Here is a 23,176-nt window from a genome sequence, read left to right on the forward strand (position 1 = left end):
AATATAGTAGAGTCCGAATTATAATATTCTCTAAACAATTGGCTGTACTTCTTTATTCAATTTATTGTTGAAGACTGAATAATGCTCCTAGATTTCGTTTGGTTTTTCTTGTTGTTTGGTTGCTTTCTCATTGACACTAACATACATGCAATTTATTACATTTAATAGGAATGACACACTATTATGTAGAAAGATTGGATTAACTTTTTATCAAGATAAACATTAATATGCCTGTTACCTAATTTGGGTTGAAAAATCTATATGGAAAGTAGATGTATAAATGTTTGAAAATTTAGTTTTCATAAGAACCCTACAAAACATGTTCATGTATAAGTGTAAGTCCAGTTATTTATTATTTATTGATATTGGACATCGATTTAAGACGATAACAATCAACCAGACGTCGTTTTGTCAATACATGACGTCACATTTGACGTCAATTAGAGTATGACAAATATTGGACGTTGATTTGAGGAACTTATTTTTAGTAGTTTTCTTGTTTGTCGAGCAAATGATTGGCAAATTCTTTTGAGTCATTATGTACGCCACGAAAATTCATGACATTTGCCAAAATTTGTAATGCAATGGTCCTTGATAAGCAACCATTTCAGCGAAACGTCATTTAGGTTCCATGACAGCTGTGATTGAAGTTACGCAACGTAACGGTACCCAAATTGCACCAAGTACCCAAATTGCACCTATTTAGCAAAAATAGCTGCAGAAATCTTATAAGATTTCCTAGAGACTAAACAATTTGTATTTTTTTTAATTTGATACTATGCACATCTTTCAACATAGGTAAACATATTTAGATATGCACAAAACGTTCACAGTATTTATCAACAGATGAAGTGTTTACTGAAAAAGCAAAATGTACGAAAACGTCACTATGCGACATCATCAAAATGTCATCTTTTTAAAATGGGTAAATACAATATGTTACAAGTACCCATTTAAGAAAAACTGAAAAGTAAGCATGGACTAATATCTACGGAAGCCGTGGAGTGCCATGCAAAAAAAAAATTTCAACTTGTGCGCACGAGTTACTAACTTGCGCGCACAAGTTACTAACTTGCGCGCACAAGTTACTATCTTGTGCGCACAAGTTACACAACTTGTGCGCACGAGTTATACAACTTGTGCGCACGAGTTGTACAACTTGTGCGCACAAGTTACACGTGATCTTATAAACATGCGCTGTTTTGTTAAAGAGACTACTTTATGGAACGCCGTAGCTGCCGAATACAAACATATGATTATATAAATGATTGTACATACTTTTCAATATCTGCATATGTTTTTTTCTATGTATACACATACTTTTCATATATATGAACATAGTTTACTTTATATGCAGTTACTTTTTATATATATATGCACATACTTTTCCTACATATGCACATCGTTTATCTTATATGCACATACTTTTCCTACATATGCACATAGTTATCCTCATATGCATATACTTTTTTTTTCTATATATGCACAGACTTATTCTACATATGAATGTACAAATGTAGTTCTGCATGTGAATACATTTCTCAGTATATATGAACATAGTTTTTCAACGTGAGAATTACAATTCATATTATGCTTTTCTGTTGTTTTTTTCAAACTGAACTAATGGTTCCAAAATCATAAAAGGAATGTTTATTAAGAATTTCTAAATGATGTATGTTGTTCAATTAAGCAACTGTTGGAATCATTTTTAGATGAATCCAATATTATTTTGGTATGTATGATGGTATGGCGCTGTTGTCTTCATCTATAGTCACTTGGTTTTCATGTCAAAACGTTGAAGGAGTCGATTTGTTTGTATTAAATTTTAACACAAGGATTATTACCACTAACGGGTCAAAAGTTGTAAAAATGCATTCTTATAAAACTTAATTTAAATTCCCATTTTCTTTACCAATTTTAATGTGTTTTCAAAGTATTCAGTATAGTCTAAGATCTCAAAGTGTGAATTGTTTTCTATTATTATGATGTTATAGAAAGGACCAAAGACGGGTTAAATTGTTTATGCCGTGCCGATAGGCGTATGGGGGCATTATACATGTATTACCCTTGATCTTCCGTTTTACCGTCTGTCCTTCCATCTTTCCATTTTATTTTGCTGCACTCTAATTAAACTTTGCCTCTTCTTAATTTGATAAAGCTCATACACAAAGGTAAAAAACTATAAAACGCAAAAAGTCACCTGCTGTACTACAGTTCTGCTCCTTTATAAATAGGAACATTTCATTTCTTTTTGTTTGTTTTTGCACTCTCACCTTAATCCCCAAATGCTGAAAATATATACGCAAAACAAGAAATGCAGAGTAAATCAGACAAATCATAATTTAGAACTGCAGCACGTCATTTCATATTTGATATTCACACCTTTTTAAAGCTTTTCAATACGTATACATTTTATTTTTACGGCGTCGGCGTTGGCTTCGCAATGTATTAGTTTGTGATTAGGTCGAGTATGTTTTATGCAGTTGTATAAGTATTGGAACATCTAATTTCCATAGATAATATTTGGCCTTGTCCCCTCAGTAATTGTCTATTGACTTTGAAAATTTATTGGCATTTGCAAGTCATATTTCTATGGAGGTTATAAAGCCCACCCCCTCATCATGGCTCATTGACATTGAAACTTTTACATAGTTTACAAGTTTATGTTTGTTTAAAGGGAATGACTTATGATAAGTCCATGGTATTTTGTATGTAGTTGTATATTGGCACATTTCCATGGATATTGTTCAGCCATGTACTTTCAGTCGTGGTTCATCAACTTTGAATATTTCCATAACTTAAATGTTAAAGTATTGCTATTTTGGTTTCAACATTTGCATTTTCAAAATTACAAAAAGGCGTTACATCATCATTTCTGTGAAAACAGTTTATATATATATAATTACTTTCGTATACAAAGAGAAAAAATCAAGAGAGATACATTACTCCAACCCGACCCCCAATTTTCAAAAGCTTACAACTTGACAATGAATACATGATTCTATCAATATTAATCTCTCTTTAAGATATAATATAAAATTACTTATCAAATTGATAAAATGGCCCAAGGGCCCAGCTTGATATTACTGCAAATGTAAAACTCTGGATAGTTCGAGCAAGTATGGCCCCTTTAAATACGTTGACATATCTACATTTGGATTGTGATTAACATTTTGATAATAGGCATCTTGTTAAAGACATCAAGAAATTCAGTGGGCCATTCTTATACCCTCTTTATAGAATTTTTTTAAACATTGACCAAAGAATTATGAATCATGAAAATGTGCCACATATAGTTGACCTACTGCGTTATAACATCTGAGAAACGTACATAATAACTTAATTTTAACATTGATCACTCATAAAAAGGGAGAAATTCACAGGACAAAAAAACTATAATTTTGTTCAACCAGTCGCTGTACCATTTATAATAGGTCAAGACCAAAGAACATATGACAGACGGAAACTTCGAAACATAAGGCTATTACAAACAAAGTATGAAGCATCCAGATATTCTATCTTAATACCGAATATAAAGCTCTATAGAAATAGTTTTCGCCATCGCTGGACAGTAATACCTTTGTCTCACTCTATGACATTTTACATTCACTGTTTATAGATTATTCCCACACCGACAAAGTGAGTTTGGCTCTTACTAATGTTTTTACTAATAAAACATAAAACCTGTATCAAAAAAAAAGTCTGAAAACACGAATACCCCCGCTTAAAATTTTCAATTTTCCAAGTTATAAAGGGGCATAATTGTCCAAAAAATTACTGCCCAAATTCTAACTCGGCCTAACTTTGTGTGGTTATTAACATTGTGTGTGGATTTCAATAATTTTGGATAAGGCAAATTAACGACAGAGTGCGGAAACCAAACTAAATGCATTAATATGACTTGTGATCCGTTTTCACTGAATTGTTGGGACAAACACCACTGAATTCAACACGCCATTAGTGATAATAATCTTTGTGTTAAAATGTAATACAAACGACTCATACAAAATACAAAGTTATGGCATTAAAGCAAGTGACTATAGATGAAGAAAACAGCGCCATACCATAATACATACCAAAATAGTATTGCATTCATATGAAAATGATTTCAAAAGTTGCTTAATTGAACAACATACATCAGTTAGAAATTCTCAATAAACATTCTTTTTATGATATTGGAACCCTTAGTTCAGTTTGAAAAAAAACAACAGAAAAGCATAATATGAATTGTAATTCTCACGTTGAAAAACTATGTTCATATATACTGAGAAAAGTATTCACATGCAGAACTACATTTGTACATTCATATACCGGTCATTCATATGTAGAATAAGTCTGTACATATATAGAAAAAAAGTATATGCATATGAGGATAACTATGTGCATATGTAGGAAAAGTATGTGCATATAAGGTAAACGATGTGCATATGTAGGAAAAGTATGTGCATATATTTATAAAAAGTAAGTGCATATAAAGTAAACTATGTTCATATATATGAAAAGTATGTGTATACACAGAAAAAAACATGTGCAGATATTGAAAGTATGTGCATTCATTTATATAAACATATGTTTGTATTCGGCAGCTATGGCGTTCCATAAAGAAGTCTCTTTAGCAAAACAGCGCATGTCTATAAGATCACGTGTAACTTGTGCGCACAAGTTGTACAACTCGTGCGCACAAGTTAATAACTTGTGCGCACAAGATAGTCCAGGGCTTCCGTAAATATCCAATTGTTCAAAATATTTGAAAAAATTAAACAAAAGCTCTGTTATTGAAATATTGACGATGGAAATTTAAGCATGGATGCAATTTGGGTTCTCCTCATTTCAGAATCATTGATGGTTTGGAGGTCAGTTCAGACCAACTTTTCTATGATTCCATATGGATTAAAAATCAAATTGGTGTACCTATATGATAAAGAAGGATGCGCCTACAAAATAAACACAGAATTGACATTTTTGTCTTTATCATAAAAAAACGTAGGTGAAAAAACTGTCAAAATAGGTGCAATTTGGGTACCGTCACGTTACATATATAACATTTCAAAAGATAAAATAAAAATCAAGTAATGAATCCATCAAATTGGTCTTTTGTTTGATTTGCCAAGTGTACGTATCGTTCGTAAAATTGAAAGATAGCTCTATTATCATGATTAAGAATCATCATTTTGATAAAATAAATAAACCAAAAGAAATTTCATATGTATTTTTAAGCAATTTCAGGATGGGTTAAAAAACAACAAACCTTAACGTTCCTACAAAGTGTTCATTTTGTGAGCAGAAGGTACACAGACCTGTTAAGTATTTGGCATGTCGGCACAGGAGTTTTTTTTACGGGTAATATTACCCCAATAAGAAGTAAATAGGTGTATAATCTGTCGATTGGGAAAACAATTGATCGATGTAGTATTGTTAACTATTCCTTTTAGATGTACTTTATTTTATAATTTCATATGCGTCTTGAATTTAAATATTTTGTGATACTGTGTTCTTATGACAAGTAAATCCAGAAAAGCGCCTATCTGTTATATACACTTATCTAACGGTTTAATATAATAAAGTTCTTTCCTCATTAAATAGTAATACTTTATTCGTACGGATTGTACTTTCTTTTTGAGCTTTTTGTTTATAAACATTTCTAAATTAGGAAAAGAATATTACGTATACATGTAATTAATATTAAGTAATGGATCATTTAGTTCAACTTTTTAGAAAAAAAAGCATTACAAACTTCCCTCCTCTGTATCAGTTACAGATGTTAAATGTGTAGTTTTAATTTATGTGAATTGATTGTATAAAAATGTGGATATATAAACATTCTATAATAGTTTTTTTTTATAGATAAAATGAAATTGATGGCTAATTACAGAGAAATAATTACAAATGTTAACAACATTGACATGGTAAAATGTTTAAAAACTTTAACTGATAAGGACAATAAATCTATAAATTTGTGCACTGGACGGATACATAGGAATATTGCGCTGCTGGATATTGTGATTGAAAAGGGAGTTGAAGCTTACAACGAGTTTATTGGCGTGCTTCATCAAAGCAATTCAGATCTTGCAAATAAGATTGAGAACACTAAAGGTAAGAATATTTAAATTAAAAGTACGTTGTGTAATGCTTATAAAAAATACACAGAAGAATATAGTGCTAAAATGTTTGTTCCTGATACGATAAATCAATTGACCAATTTGGTCTCATAAGAGAATTGCTTCTAATACGAAATATATCAGCAGGGTTAAACGACGAAATTCGCTTTATACAAATTTTGCAGTAACCATCAATAATTGACTGACTTGCCGATGGCGCACCTCACAATTGACATGTTGTCGGGGTTTCATGTAGGTTTTATTGTATTGGTCATCTTGTGTTTGAGTTTGAATGTAGATGGCATTTGATTCATGCTTAACAAGTGACACTTACCTTTCATACACCTAATTTCACTCTGTAAGTAGCTTTATCGATCATCATATTTGGTATTTTATTACATTTAATATACATATATAAATATACATAAATGTACAATATGTATATATATATTATACATATTGCACAGTTGCCACAGATGTAAAGACAAAAATGGATATAAATAAGCAAAAGAACCATTAGGTTATAACATTAATCGTGTTATTGTTTAGAATGTCCAACTAATAGTTCTAATATTTGGTTGAATATTATAATTACAGAAAGGCATTATCAACTGGAGTATGAAGACAAATTCGAAAATATTTACAATGAAAAAATACCAAAAGAAGTTAGAGGTAGGTACACATTTTACAATTGGATAACAACATTCCACATTTATTCTTACAAAACGTTTAAACAATTATGTTAAAATTGAAGTTTAAGTATATCAAACATTGCAACCCCATATGCGATTACACAAACAAACCACGACAAAACACCTATGGTCAAATTAACATGATACAACACAAAGTATATAAATGTACATGCATTTAGTTTATTTTGGAACAAGCGTCATGGCAAATCAAGGGTATTTTTTCCCCCAAATTATATCTGCCTCCACATGTGAGAACATGTGCTTTCAAATATAGTGTAAATAATGCCTGTTTTATGTCTTTCAATTATTTTTATAACTTAATAGTTAGGTAAACTTTTTAATTGAAACCTTATGTTGGTATCTACTTTTTAATCTAGTGGTCTTGAAGTATAGTTTATAGGTAGCGACAATGTTTATCATCTAATCTTTTATTTGTCTTTGTAAATTATTACTAAGACTCTTAATATCCATTTGACGTGGCTCGGTTCTTATACATCCCGTCATTTTGTTATTGTGTTATAATGAATGTTTGTGTTCTTGTCTTTCGTTTTTGTAAATATGCTTTGTCTTATGCCTTTTTATTTTTCTTTGTAAACACATTTGTTTGATTTATAGTGAATACAATTATAATAGGATGTTAACTGCTGTACACCTGTTTTTGACATTTGTGCCTAGTATATCTGTTTGTTATGTTTACACATAGTTGTTAATATAATGGAATTTATTAGTGATAAAACATATTCTATCCCATTGAAAGCAAACTGTTTGTTGTCAAACTTCGCCATATTGTATTGTCAAGTGCTGAGGAAAATGTCTAGAAAACTACAATATATTGTTGAGACAGTAGAACAATTTAAAATTAAAAACTACAATGTATGTCTAATGAATTCATTCGAAATCAATATTTATCTGATGAATTGCCAAAAAAACCATATACGGTATAGAAATTGTGAATAAGAAGCCTTATGGTAACATAAATCAAACAAATTGTTCTGATAACGAAAAAAGGCCAAAAAAAATAAAATAATAATCAACAAAGATACAAAGATTTTTTTACTACAACAGTGTCATGAGTGTGTCCCACATATCCATTTTCGAACCACCGAGAACACGGTTACATCTCATTGTTTATATAATCTGAATTATGTGTGGAAAATAAAAAAAAATGATATCGAAATATGATCCGAAGGTAGAAAAAGAATAATAATTTGCCTGAAGAAATACAGTACTATAGATAATTTTGTAATAAGAAATAAGAATAAGAAAATGCCAGTACCATGCCAGGTATATGACAGTTGTAATTCATTCGTTTGATGTGTTTGAGCTTTTGATTTTGCCATTTGTTTAGGGAATTTTTCGATAAAAAATTTCTTCTCCCCTTCCTTGTAAACTGTCAAAGAAAAATCTAAGTCAGTTAAATAAGACTGCATTTTAGTGATTCACTTAAGTATCTCTCACAGCACTTGAACAATCATTCAGTTTTGTAAAAACGCCTCATATACTCCATTTATTTAAAATTTCAAACACATAAATATTTAATTCTCAAAACATAAAACTGCCTTAACCATGATTGTGAGCCTTTGTGTTCGCTTTGCGCAGTCTAGGTTTTCTAAGTTGTGTTGTTTTTTGTATTTTTTTTTGTACAGCTGTTTGTCTGTCTATCTATTTTTTTCTTCTAGACATTGTATCATGTGTATTGTGTTTATTTTCGATTTATAAATTTGAACTTCCATTTGGTATCCTTCGCCTGTTAGTATCTTTTGAAATATTCACGTTTTTAACGCTGTAAATAAAGTAATTGAAATATGATTTCATCTCAATTTTGAACCTGGCCATTATAACAGGTACATTATAAGCCTGGTACCTTAGATAACTAATTACACCACTGGTGGTGTGGACGTTTCGTCCAGTAGTCAACACCGGTGTTGACATGAATATCAATTATTTGGTCATTTATATAAATTTACTGGTTGCAAAAGTATAAATTATTCGAAATACTAAGGATGTTCTTATCCCAGGCATAGATTATCTGTATTTGGCACACCTCTTTTGGAATTTGGGTCCTCAATGCTCTTCAACTTTGTACTTGTTTTAGCTTGTCTGGCGTATACAATTATTTGCCTGGTACATTTGATAAGTATATATACATTCATTGTCAACATATGGCAAAATTGGAGGTACTTTGCTAATTTGCCTAGCGGTCATTTTGGCTTATAATTACAACAGCAATTACAATAAGATTAAACGTGCTCCTTAAATATAAATGTCAACATGTTGATTACTATGTCGAATTAACAATTTGTCCGAATAAAGGTAAATTGTACATGTTTTACGCGGTGTACAAATGACCATTTTCTATTTGGAAACTTTTGACATTTTTACCTTGAAAATTGGACGTGTAATCGTAATATAATTGCAACATAAATTTACAACTTTTTGTTTAATAAATAATTAAGATTCAAAATAGAAATATAGATACAACAGAATATTGTTCATGATTTGTCCGCATATAGGGAAATACCATGCAGCTTGAATTTTCAGGTTAAATAACTTTTATCTTACCTGCTCTCTTTATTTTTCGACCGAAGCCTTTTTAAAATATGATGATGTCATCCTTAGTTTTTGATCCGAAACGGAAAAGGACTGGAATATCCGTAAATAGTAAAACAATTGATGAAGCTCAGGTCATTTATTTGCTTAGTGCATACTAATATGAGTACATGAATTATGCACCACGAATATAATCATATTGCTGCCACATTTTCATTGATTTGATATACATGTTTCCATATTGAAAATTAATGATTCCCAGTTCCCATTCCAGTTTTTTTTAAAGATCTTATTCTCCAAACATTTTGGCGAGAAATGAAGTCGATTTTGTTTTGCCATTACGATCCAATAAGGAGCGAAAAAATTACCAATCAAAACTCAAAAAATATTTGTCGACCTGCAGTTTATATATATTCAAGGGGTTAGGGTGAAGCATTTTAAGGGTATAAAAATGAAGGGGAAACAGTGAACATTTCATTTATTTTATGATTTGACAAAAATACAAATATAACTACAAAGCAATACCTACCACACACACTTAAGACAAAATATCCAATGCTTATGCAGAAGTATCTTGTTTACCTTTTCGTGTAAATGGTATTGAAATAAAATTAAAAGTTTTTATATTTAACATAATGATATGGACACATAAATGATAAATGATCATCTTCCAGGAACTATTGAGGAATTTGTTTTACCTTTATATTTAGTTAAGTGAAACTTTTTAGTCGTTTAGGTTAATGTGTTTTTACATTAAATAACGAGGACGTCGAATTTCGTATTTTGCATTTTGTATCTGATAATTTGCCTTGAACGCTATCTTAATCTTATCTGATATATTGAAATATTGATTTATGATATTGGTATTTGCTATTTACCTTCCTCTTAACAAAATATACAAGACAAAGTTAAATAGTGTATTTCCCTTTTTGTGAGTGTCTTTAAATGCTATTGATTAAGCAATGCTTTCCCTCCGGAATGTTCTTTTGTAAGCATTCCTTTCCCTCCGGAATGTTATTTTGTAAGCAATTCTTTCCCTCCGGAATGTTCTTTTGTAAGCAGTTCTTTCCCTCCGAAATGTTATTTTGTAAGCAATGCTTTCCCTTCGGAATGTTCTTTTGTAAGCAGTTTTTTCCCTCCGGAATGTTATTTTGTAAGCAATTCTTTCCCTCCGGAATGTTCTTTTGTAAGCAATTCTTTCCCTCCGGAATGTTTTTGTGTAAGCAGTTCTTTCCCTCCTGAATGTTCTTTTGTAAGCAATTCTTTCCCCCCGGAATGTTCTTTTGTAAGCAAATTCTTTCCCTTCGGAATGTTCTTTTGTATATGTGTACTATGTTCAGTGTTTTATTCTTCTTGTGGTCCCTTTAATTTGGAATAATTGTCTAGTGATGCACATTTAACTAACATTTTTCTCTCTCTCTGTACACCCTATAAGTGTAGACTGGAAACAATGGGATAGTCATTGTCCAATCAACTATATTTATATAGTAAACAGGCTATTATTCCCCCAACTCTGAATGTAGAAGTCAATCTTAATTTAAATGTCTAGTCAAACAACCACATACAATTTGCGATAAACTCTTGGTTAACGCGCTATATTCAAACTGCTATAAATCTAATATATAATTGATATTGATGATCGGTTAGGATCAGAATACTACAACAAAAGTTATTATTTCAGCATTCGAGTTGCGCACTTTATATCTTTACTAGTAGCACCATTACAGCAACACAATAATGTGCAGTGAAGTATATTTATTTTTAACGTAATGTATTTTCAAGATGATACGGTTTTTAGGAACTTGCATTACAAGAAAGGTATTGAACTAAGGGTTACGAGTGTTAAAGATGAAGTCATCTCATAGGTTATTTTAAACATGTTACTTTTATTATTTTAGAATTTCATGACGGGAAAATACAAGATTGGAAATTGAAGGACAACATGATAATTGACACAAGAGCCTCCGACTATATAAGAGAAAGTTTAACAACCAATAACTGTGTTGTTGTCGTTGGATCTCCTGGTAGTGGAAAGTCATCAATACTTCACCATGTAGCACTGTCTTTTGTTGAAAAAAGTGACACAGAAGACTACGAGATAATTCCTGTGATAGTAGATCCATCCAAGGTTTTAGAATATCACAACGATTGTCGAAATCAGATATTTGTTATAGATAACCTATGTGGAAAAGACAAAGTCAATAATCAACTTATCGATTTATGGAAATTGGATATAAAAAACATTGATGGTATTATTAATCAAGTGGATTGCTATGAATATGAAGCAGAAGTAATAAGAAATAAAAAAACTAAGCTCCTTATTTCTTGTAACAGCAGCATTTTTGAAAGCGACATTTTTCTTCCATTGAAAAAATATTTAAAATCTTTCATTTGTGAGTTATCTAAATTCCGTTTGACGGAAAAAGAGAGAGTAGCCATGCTCACGAAATATGCTCTAGAACATGCAGACACAGGGGTAAACTTTACTTCTCAGGATGAAACATCTATAGATAATTTCGATTTCCCCCTTCTTTGTGAATTGTCAGCAAGAAAACCTTTAACATGTTTAAGTGAAATAAAAAAACTTTTTCGGGAGCCACACAAAACTATCACAAATGACTTAAGAAATATTCAAAAAACAAAACCCCTTCAGTTTTGTGCCATAGTATTGTGTACTATTTTTAATAATGAATTCAACAAAAAATGGCTTAACCTTAAATATGATGCGGAATATATTCACACGATAGACGCTGTAAATGAAGTCTTTCGAGAACTTAATTTAGAACATAAAAATGAAAGGGAGCACATAAGATTACAATTTGATGAAGATAAATTAGAATGGTTAAGTAAGTCCGGTGATACTTATCATTTTGTTCATGAAAGTATTTTCAACATTGCATCAGTTATATGCGTAGAGTCATATACACAATGCTTTATCAACCATGCAACAAGCTCTTTCTTAGCCGAAAGATTTGAGTTGGCAAATCTTAAGGACGGGAATAGTTTGAATGATACATTCATAAAACAATATTTTAATCGGTTGATAAGAGATTTAGGACATGGAATAACTTACAGCACATTTCAAAATATTCAACTGAAGAGTGAAAAATACAGAAAAGATTTTATCGAATACTGCCGAAACAGAGAACTAAAGTTCAGAGAAATACTTGGGAATCTTAAAAGTATTAATAATGTTAAAGACAGAAAGGTAAAAAGACCTTTCTGTGCAGACTCCGATTGTCGAAAAGGGACATTTTGCTTTGATTTTCATTCAGAAAATAGTCCGTTGATTGAATGTGCATTGCAAGGCTATGATGACATGGTTGAACTTTTACTAGACATGAAGTGCGACGCGAATGAAACAGATCCAGTTGGAAGATCTCCATTATTTGTTGCGTCTGCAAAAGGTCATATTAAAATTGTTAAAAGACTGGTAGAAAATGATGGACATTTAAAAATAGAAGATAACAAAAAAAACAAGGCAGATATCACTATGAGCGACAACAGGAATAGGACTTCCTTACACATTGCATGTGAAGAAGGACACAAACCCGTAATCGAATATTTAGTTCAGAAAGGAGCCAATATTTCTGTATGCGATGTTGATGGAAATTCTCTTCTTCATATGGCTTGTGTGCCTGGAAAACGTGAAGTTGTTGAGCTTTTGTTGAAAGAATACAAAGACAAAGGGAAAGAAACGGAAATTGAAAACACAAATAAATTAGGTCAAACGCCGATTATTGTGGCCTCCTCAACGGAGGGACACGATGTGGTTAAACTTCTATTGCAATACAATGCAAATATCCAGGCCACCGACAACAGAGGATTCACCTCACTTCTGACTGCAAGTATGTATGGGTTTACAAAAACAGTACAGTTTCTAATTAATGAAAAAGCTAAGATTTTACATTTAGATAATGAAGGACGAACTGCTTTATTCATAGCGTGTAAAAAGGGCCATTTGGACACAGTAAAGGTGTTAATAGAAGAGGGAAAAACGAAAATTCTCGATGTATGTGATTGGCATCACAAATCTCCGTTTTACATAGCGTGCTCGGAGGGGCGAACAGAAATCGTGAAATTATTAATTGAAAACGAAGTTAAAATTAAAGCTGACATCGACCTATGCGACGAAAACAGCAAATCACCTCTACATGTTGCATGTGAGAGGAGTCATGATACAATCGTCCAGTTTCTGCTAGAAAATAGAGCAAAAATGGATACACGCGATAGACATCAAAATTTGCCATTACACGTAGCTTGTAAGGTAGGAAACTTGAAAATAGTTCAATTGTTATATCAATCTACTAGCGATAAAAATTATTTATCCGAAACCAACCAATGGAAAGAAACCCCATTAGATATAGCACAAAAACAAGGCCACGTTAACATTGTGAATTATTTAGAAAACAATGCACAGAAATAAGAGAGAGAGAGTTGATTCTTTTTCAACATGTGTTAGTTAAGTTATTGATGTAAATGCCTACTGCAAGAAAAGAGGAAAATAGCGTTGCACTCACAAAAATCAGTCGTTTTATCCTGCAGCATACCGTGTATAAAGAAATAAGAACCTAGTAAATGATTCAACAATAAATTTCTATAGCAGTTTTTTTTATCTGTTATAGTTTTGACTGGTTTGATTTGAGCTTTGTTTTGTGTATTCATTAACTGATTTGCAGTTTATTTTTATAAGTTATTTCTTTGACTCATTCGCTACAAGTAGTTTGTTAATTGTTTTATTTTTCGTAATGAGTGTGTCTAAAAGTCCACTTTATATTTCTAACAGGTATACAGTTTTATAATTACATTCATGTATGTTTCATTAGAATTTGTAATTTGATTGGCTGACAACAATCGTGTACATAGCACTTTAGAATCATTTTCATTTATAAAATATAACACTTATGATTGCACGGGACACCCGTGACAATATTAAAACAATGCATTGAAAAACAAGTGAAATTCTATATTAAACCTTTAATGTTAATGGTTGTAGCATATAATGTAAGTATAAAAATTGAACACTTCTTTTATTTCATTTTACAGGATTGTAAATGCGTTAATCGTTTGCACATTTTGAATATGAATTCGCTTCTTCATACAAAATATGATTCGGTCAACGCTTGTACACCTCAAAACTATGAAAATAAGTATTTTTAATTTTTAAATACAGCTGTTCAATGAGGATATCTCATGAGACAAATTACACTGTATATTTATAAATACAATCATAATTATATATAGCATACGTGAGTTGATTATGAGTGATACGTTGATAATTATTATAGTCATGTTTGAAATAAAGAATTTCCTGATGAGATGTTGTTTTGTACACCGTTAAACTTTCTGCCTCAATGCTAATTTCTGCTACGTGTATATGCTAATTTCTTTTATAATAGTTTTTTTTTCATTTAGGAATAAATGTGTTAGTGACAGAGCAAAAACAAAAACCTGTCCTCAGTCTGGAGCAGTTCTACAGGTCAATAGTAATAGCAGCATGATATTCCTAAGGTTAATTCCAGGGTACCGTACTATTTAAATATTGTCAAAGTTAAATGCTCCTTAAAGGCAATATATGAATAGAAAACAAGTAAGAGGTGAATGGTTACGTCAATCGTACAACAATTCATAGAAAGAAAAAAAAATGAAAGACGTCTAGAAGTAAATATATTGTCTTCGAGAATAGACTACTATAGTACTTTATCATGCCAGTGGCGGATCCAAGGGAGGGTTCCGGGGGTTTCAACCTCCCATATTTTGACGATCAATACATTTGAATGGGGCCATATGATTGGAACACCCCTTATCCTCGGTTGGGATCCCCTTTGAAAATGGCTCGATCTGCCCCTACATGCGTTGCACATTTTGTAGAAGAAACAGTTTTCAATTGGTGGAATTGTTTTTGTATTCCATTGATATATATTACAATGGTAGAATTTAATAATTCAACCGCATGTGCATCAAAATTAGGGACCTGTCACAGCTAGTTAGTAATTATTCTTAAGTTAAAGGGAAATTTAGGTGACATAAGTGTCTTTTGCAATTGATGGAATATGTTTGACACATAAACAATGAGACTCATGAATAATTTCGCAGCTCCTGGACCTACATCTTCACACATTTTTTATGGTGACTTGTTGTATGTTACCGAGGGTCGCATGTTGGTGTGTTGTCTCAATTATGTATACCTAAGACTTCCATTTAATTCAAATAAATACTAAATTTCAAGATCTAAATCGTCACAGTTTTCTAAAACGGTTAATGAACAGGGGATTGTAATTGAGTACCTTATCTAAATGCTGCAATAAAGTAACTTTATCATTTTATCAGTTTTACCCGATTTCTTATAGAGATGTTTTGTATAAAAGTCAATCTTGAATTTGTTTGATTTTTTTACTTTACAAACTCTATGAGAATAATAATAATAAAAATTAAAGAACCTTAGTGAGCACGCTCACATACCCTACGTCCCCACATTGTCATTGGAGAAATAAAATATGTGTAAGAAAAAAAAATTGTATAAGAAAAAAAAATTGAGTCATAATTTCCTGTCAATATGCACATAGTTTGTCCTTATTATCTACAAAGTTTTTATGAAATTATGTTGTGTGGTTTCAGAGGAGTTGCGATGACAAACTGTTGCAGAAGTACATTGAAACAAATAAGTTCAAAGGGGTGCAACTCCTAGAAAAAAAATTGAATCATAATTTCCTGTCGATATGCACATCTACAAAGTATGTCCTTATTATCTGAAAAGGTTTCATGAAATACTGTTGTGTGGTTTGAGAGGAGTTGCGATGACAAAAGGTTGCAGTAGTATATTGGGCAAATATGTTCAAAGGGGCGTAGCTCCTGGAAAAAAATTGAATCGTAATTTCCTGTCGATATGCAAATCTACGTAGTATGTCCTTATTATCTGAAAAGGTTTCATGAAATTCTGTTGTGTGGTTTGAGAGGAGTTGCGATGACAAACTGTTGCAGTAGTACATTAAAGTAAATAAGTTCAAAGGGGCGTAACTCCTAGAAAAAAAATTGAATCGCAATTTCCTGTCGATATGCACATTTACGTAGTATGTCCTTATTATCTGAAAAGGTTTCATGAAATTCTGTTGTGTGGTTTGAGAGGAGTTGCGATGACAAACTGTTGCAGTAGTACATTAAAGTAAATAAGTTCAAAGGGGCGTAACTCCTAGAAAAAAATTGAATCGCAATTTCCCGTCGATATGCACAACTACATAGTATGTCCTTATTATCTGAAAAGGTTTCGTGAAATTCTGTTGTGTGGTTTGAGAGGAGTTGCGATGACAAGAAACAGGACTGACGGACTGACGGACGGACGGATGGACGGACGGACTGACGGACTGACGGACGGGACAAAAACATTATACCCTCCGCAACCCGTTGCGTGGGGTATAAAAATAATATCAAAATTGTTTACTAGCAAAAACTGCTCATTTGCCGACATCACTTGTTTCTGTGAAACGTTTCATAAACATGCATTCGTTAAGGACAAAAAACGGTGTTATTTTAGTTTACACAATTAATGATATAGAATTACAGCCTTATAAAAAAAATGACGTAAAGTAAATAAAGTAGGCAAATTAGGTGTCGACAATCGATATTGTAAAAATATCAATCGCGAAAGTCAATAAACCAATACAGTGTAACATGTCTTATTCGACACCTGAGTATTCCAACATCCTGCTTTAACCGACTCATTTTTCTTGTCCCAATATATGGCTATTCTTCCAGTCAAAAACTGAGTATTTCGACACCCTTCTTAATCCGTAATTTTATTCTAGTCGGCCAGTGTGTCTTATAAAGCAGATTACACAAAAAATATTGGGAAAAACGGGGACAAAAATATAACACTTTATAGTATGCACAGATTGCTAAATCATCCGACTTCTAGAAATTATGTATGCTCGCTAAAAGCGAGTGAAGTCTCAGTTCAATCTCCGGCTGGGACAAAACAAAGACTTAAAAAATAGTGTGTGACAGTAGACTGATAAGCATGCGGTATTAAACAGTAAGAGCACATACAAATCAGCTTTAGAATAAGTTGTACGATAATGGTGACTTGTATATCTGTGGAATACAAACCTTATTGTGCATTTATTTGTGGACGTTAGAAATCCGACTCGGTCTGTTGTTTTTGTACACAGTAGGATTCATATCGAACTTACATGTCCACATCAGAAAATGAATTAAATATAGCCATGCACTTGATGATAAACAACAAATCTAGAAATACGATTTTTTGTATGTCGTATCCCAAATTGTTAAACTAGACATTTTCTACCTAAACATAAATTTACTAAAGTGTTATTTTCCATAAGTATTAGGACAGATGCATATAAAACAAATGTGGTATGATTGCTAATGAGACAGCTCTCCACAAGAAACCAAAATGACAAAAAAATTAACAACAATTACTATAGTTTACCGTACGGACTTCAACATTGAGCAAAGCCCATACCGCGTAGTCACCTATAAAAGGCCGCGGTATTACAACATTGTACAATGTAAAACAATTCAAACGAGACAAACTGACTGCATTATTTATGTACAAAAAATGAACGAAAAAGCAAATATGCAACACATGAACAAACGACAACCACTGAATTACAGGCTCCTGACTTGGGATAGACACATAATACTAAATGTGGCAGAGTTAAGTGTTAGCGGGATCCCAACCCTCATCCTAACCGGGGACAGTGGTATAACAGTATATCATAATAACGAACTATAAAAATCAGTTGAAAAAGGATTAACTCAGATGGAAAAAAAATACAAGTGGACGTTGCCGGGTACAAAATGTATATATGTCTCTGTACCAATTGCAAAAACGACGGAAACGACAGGTGCATCAATCTAACGATGCAACATCACTTCCTTCGCTGCAAAAATACAACTGCCATTAGATCCGAAAAAAGAGAATATATTACAAATGCAGACTTAAATCATAAAGCTATTATTGATATAACATGTCACTTGGTTGTTTTAAAACTTTGCATGACTAGTAACTATTACAATATTTATACTTTAGGCAGCGCTACTTACTGATAATTATGTCGATTTTTATTTTCAAATCCAACAAATCAGTCATTGATTATGCTCTTACAAAATGCAGCAACATACATTTGAATAGCTAAATCTGAGTACTATAGTATATAATTTAGGTATGATAGGTATTGGTAAAGTTCACCTGATTTTTTTTTTGGTTACAACATTGCATTTCAATTGACAGTTGACGTTGATGTGACCATTTGCGTTTTATTGTGTCACATGTACATGTAGCATACACACTTACACTCAGCATAACTCTGCATCTACGTCACATTATTAAATTCATGTCAACTTGTCTATGATCTTGCCCCTACATGTACATACATGGAAACTGCACGAATAACAACATATATCCATTCAAAGAATTAACTCGATTGATTGACTTGGTAGAGAAATAATGACTTCTTTCGCCAGGCATTACATCCTAACTTAAATTTATTTGCGTGGGATGTTAAAGTACGCATCGCATCTCCTTCCAGTCGAACTCAGAATAATAATTCAGAGTCGTGATGTAGAGATTAAAGAAGACAATGCTCCACGTACATAAAAGATCAAAGTCATTTTAAGAGGTCAGTAGTCGTAATAGAGCAAGGTCATTTCACATTGTCATTTAAAATTATAGCCTTTATTCCTATCTATCAACAATATCGAACCTATATAACAATAATAGCTATTATATTATATTAACAAGGTGTTAAAATGTGTAATTTTCGTTTGCACACTTCAATTTCTTGCTCGGTGTTTATTAAATATTTGTAATTTGTACTTTAAAATCCCTATAATCACAATAAACCGACCATGCGAGGGCGTACCCGCCAATCAAAGTCGTTAAACACCACCAGTTAGTTAGCTATAATTGCTGAACTGGTTTATTTATTTTCTATCCTAATGTGCATCAAATGTATTCCGTTGGAAGTAATTCAAACAACAATATATCACTTTCGAAGATCAATACACAAGCTCAAAGCTAAACAACAACACGCAACCAGACGGACCATTCAGCTGAGACGCCAAGCAGTAAAACAATTAAAAGAAAGTATCTACAAAGCGACAAAGTATATATTTTCAAAACTAGATTATGTAATATGTACTATTTTTTTATTCATGGGACAGCAAAAGACCCTCCCTTCCCCTTTTTATACACAAGGAACAAATATGTTTAACCCCTTTAATCGGAAAAAATTGTCATAGGCAGTTGTGGTTCTTTGAATATGGTCACTAACAAAAAACGGTCTTCTTTTGTAAAATATTTGCTAAAGTGAGGCGTCTGCTTTGCATTGCGGGATGTACAAAGACGCAGTTGTCTCCGGTCAAATAGGGACATTAAATTTGATGCCTCATTTATAGACAGTGCCATAGTCCCTGCACGTTTCAATGGCTAATAAGCCGTGCAACTTTTATTTGAGAGGTCCGTAGTTGGCTCACTCTTTAGTGGGAGTAAAAAATCACCCCTCTTTCATTCCGGATGTCCTCTCTTTTAGGACCTACTTACATATTGTGAAATGTTCTCGGCTTCAACATACATACAATATTTGCCACTGAAACCAAACCGAAAATCAGTAAATAGGATTCTATATTTCTTTTTCTACTTTGAATACTCCATTTCTCATGTTAAGTAACGTAATTCTTTGAAACGACATATTAAATCACAGGAGTGCACACGCTGAAATCTCTCGCTTTCTCTATTATTCATTGATATAATGTTGATAGTCCAAATTATAAAGTTTAACTACAACTGTCACATAAACTTAACATTAACCAAGAAAACTAAACATTGACCAATGAACCATGAAAATGATGTGAAGATCAGATGAACCATGCCAGGCAGGCACGTACAGTTAACAATTTCTTCTATACAACAAACATAGCTGACCTATTATTTATAGTTTAAGAAAAACAGACCAAAACACAAAAACTTAAGGGGGCTATGTCAACGTATATTTGTTCCTAATAATATTTGTTCCTGAAGGAAACAATATTATAATTATATTTGTTCTGCGGAAATTATGTCATGGAATATTTTTTCCTTCTGATATTAGGAACTTATCTTATATTTTGATGAGTATAACACATGTTCCTATTATGCTGAAGTTTAGTTTACACCTGATTGATTATTATATGAATCAAAACAGATTTTAAATGCTGATTATATTCTAAACCAAAACAGATTAAATGTTAATTATTTGATTATTATGTAAAATGAAAAGTGTTAATATGATTTATATATATTCACCTCTACACAACACCTGAATGTATACTAAAACATGGAGGCTGATGAGTATGAGGAAATATTTATGTTTTTAAATAATGGGACATATGTTGAAGGTTAGTAAATAATGTTTATTATAACAAGTTCACCTGTGAAATATAAATGTTAATTCTAATGAGAAAAGTATAATTTAAAGGTCAAATATGCATACCAGTAATTGTCGATAATTCAGAAATGATTATTCAATGTCTACAACATTGGGAACAATGAAGCCCCATATTCATGATTCATGATACATTTGTACCTGTTCTTATAGTAATTGTAAATACCAATTTACCATTTCGGCAGTAGTAATGGATAGAATATAATAAATATTACATAATACTTTTTCCTATCGGAATAATTATTACAAAAAATTTATAATGTGTTGAATATTATCATTCTTTTAGAAAAAGCAGTGTTTTCTCATAGGGTCAATGTTAACCTTTCGTCCTGTTTCCATGGCAATGACTTTCATGGTGGAAATTCTAAATACTAAATTATTACCTAAGAAAACCAGGTAACATTATCATGATGTTTTATCCAGTTGACTATTTTAATAAAAGATTTTGATTTTTGATTTTTTTCACATTTTTACCGTTTCCTTTGGTAAAGGTGTCCATCTTAAACCATTCCATAGTAAAGTGCACAACTTCACATGAGGGTCCTCATAAGAGTAGAGCTCCATCAACTCTGATCCCTAAGATCCCGAAACTAGCGGATAAAAAAGTGTAGAAGAATAATAAAAAGGAAAAAGGAAACGTAGAATAACAATATTGAATCCCAACTCCGTCGAGGCTGCCATAAATACATCTAACAAAAACACAGAGTGGACGTGGCCGGGTATATCCCCCCCAAAAAACAAGACATATGAGTCATATTAGGATTCAAGTGAATGCATCTATGACTTGCATACGTGATTAATTGGTTTAGATTTAAACTGATGTCACAATATATATATTTGACGCAGCAGCACATAAGATCATCTGTAAATGCATAAAAATGGCTTACTAAGTATATCTAGTTCACTGCTACACATATTTTACATTATTACACGTTTCTCGTTCAAATTTTCAACACAATTTAGTGCACAGAAATATTCAGTGCGTATGCTCTAAAAAAATTTTGGTGTAGAACCGGGATTTGCATGCAAAGGTTTGGAGTGATGCCTGTTAAAAATTCTATTCATCCGCAAAGGAGTGGACCTTGCCCTAATCCCCATGCAAAATGAAAGTAGCATAGATATGAAGCCAACAATATCCTCCTCACACTAATTGCAGTTGCATCAAAAATAAAGAAGGTTCACAAGGGCCTTTTTAAATATCATCTCATAATATTTAACATTAAAACATTAAATAGTTGATCAATGTGCTAGAAAAAAAAACAAGTTAAAAATTGTGTCACTAGGCATGCTAGGAAAAACGAACGTAATCGTAAAGTACATGAAACAGATTTAAATATGTGAGAATTTTACTACATAAAGTTTGACACAATTTGTAGTGGAACTAACTGAAGTGAACAAATGAATAAAGTTTTCAATTACACACTTTAATATTCGTTTGTCATGTTTGTATAGAACCAATTTTGTGTCTTATTGAATTTTTCAATAATAATTGTCACTCTTTAACAAGTGATATGTTGGTGGTTAAAAAGAAATTCAAATAAATGAATTCAACAGCGTGCTCAAACATAATAATTTTAGTATTAGATTTAAAGGAATGAACATACCTAGTAACATCGTTTAAAATAGGAACTATTAACTTTGACACAATTTACAGTGGGATGAACTGAAATGTAAAAATCAATCAATAAAATGGTTTCAATTAATTCTGTATATCTTTTTACGTCTTATTGAATAATACCGATAATACAATCATCACAATACTTTAACCTGCAATATATTGGTGATAAAAATAAGAGAGTGTTCAAAAGCCTGCAAAAACGTAGTAAATTTAGTTTCAGACTTCAAGGAATGATAACATTAAGCACACCTAGTAATGTGTACAAAATTTTAAAACGGAACTTTCATTGACACTATATCTAGGGTTCATTCAGCCTTCGACAAATAACAAAACCAATACAGAAATACTTACATCATGTACGTTATGATATCTTAATAATCTTCTAATTACACTCTACATATTGCTTGGCATTGAGTTAGTATTTTAGGAAATTATTATATGCTTTGGAATATTATGTACTTAGGATTTTCCTAGCCCAGAAGTATATTAACTTAGCCGTATTTTGTACAGATTTTTGGATTTTTTTGAAAGAGTTATGTGCCCTTAGAAGCTAGTCAATGATTTTATCGGTGAGGGAAAAATAACAAAAAACTGTGATTTAAAAGCATATTCATCAATTTCTTCTTATATGAACTAGTACAAGTGTCTTCACTGATTAGTAATATCAGCTAAAATATTTGCAGTGTGACTCCGAAAAGACCTTTGATGATCCAATATATTTTCAAAATTTAACAATGATAGTGAAGTTTGAAATCTACTCACCTCATATACAGAAGT

The 23,176-nt window shown here is 31.9% G+C and overlaps 1 protein-coding gene across 1 annotated transcript; it reads left to right on the forward strand.

Annotated features, from left to right (window-relative positions):
* Window positions 1-11,278: 11,278 nt before the first annotated feature.
* LOC139486041 (putative ankyrin repeat protein RF_0381) lies at window positions 11,279-14,599 on the forward strand. The gene has a single exon (XM_071270734.1). It carries the CDS (start codon window positions 11,283-11,285, stop codon window positions 13,764-13,766), a length of 2,484 nt encoding a protein of 827 aa, XP_071126835.1. The 5' UTR covers window positions 11,279-11,282; the 3' UTR covers window positions 13,767-14,599.
* The last annotated feature ends 8,577 nt before the right edge of the window (window positions 14,600-23,176 follow it).

The sequence above is a fragment of the Mytilus edulis genome, chromosome 8, assembly GCF_963676685.1.
Source record: "Mytilus edulis chromosome 8, xbMytEdul2.2, whole genome shotgun sequence".
Taxonomy (NCBI): Eukaryota; Metazoa; Mollusca; class Bivalvia; order Mytilida; family Mytilidae; genus Mytilus; species Mytilus edulis.

What these genes read in the sequence shown, in the direction of transcription:
- LOC139486041 (XM_071270734.1), top strand. Translation starts at nt 11,283, where the DNA reads ATGATAATTGACACAAGAGCCTCCGACTATATAAGAGAAAGTTTAACA.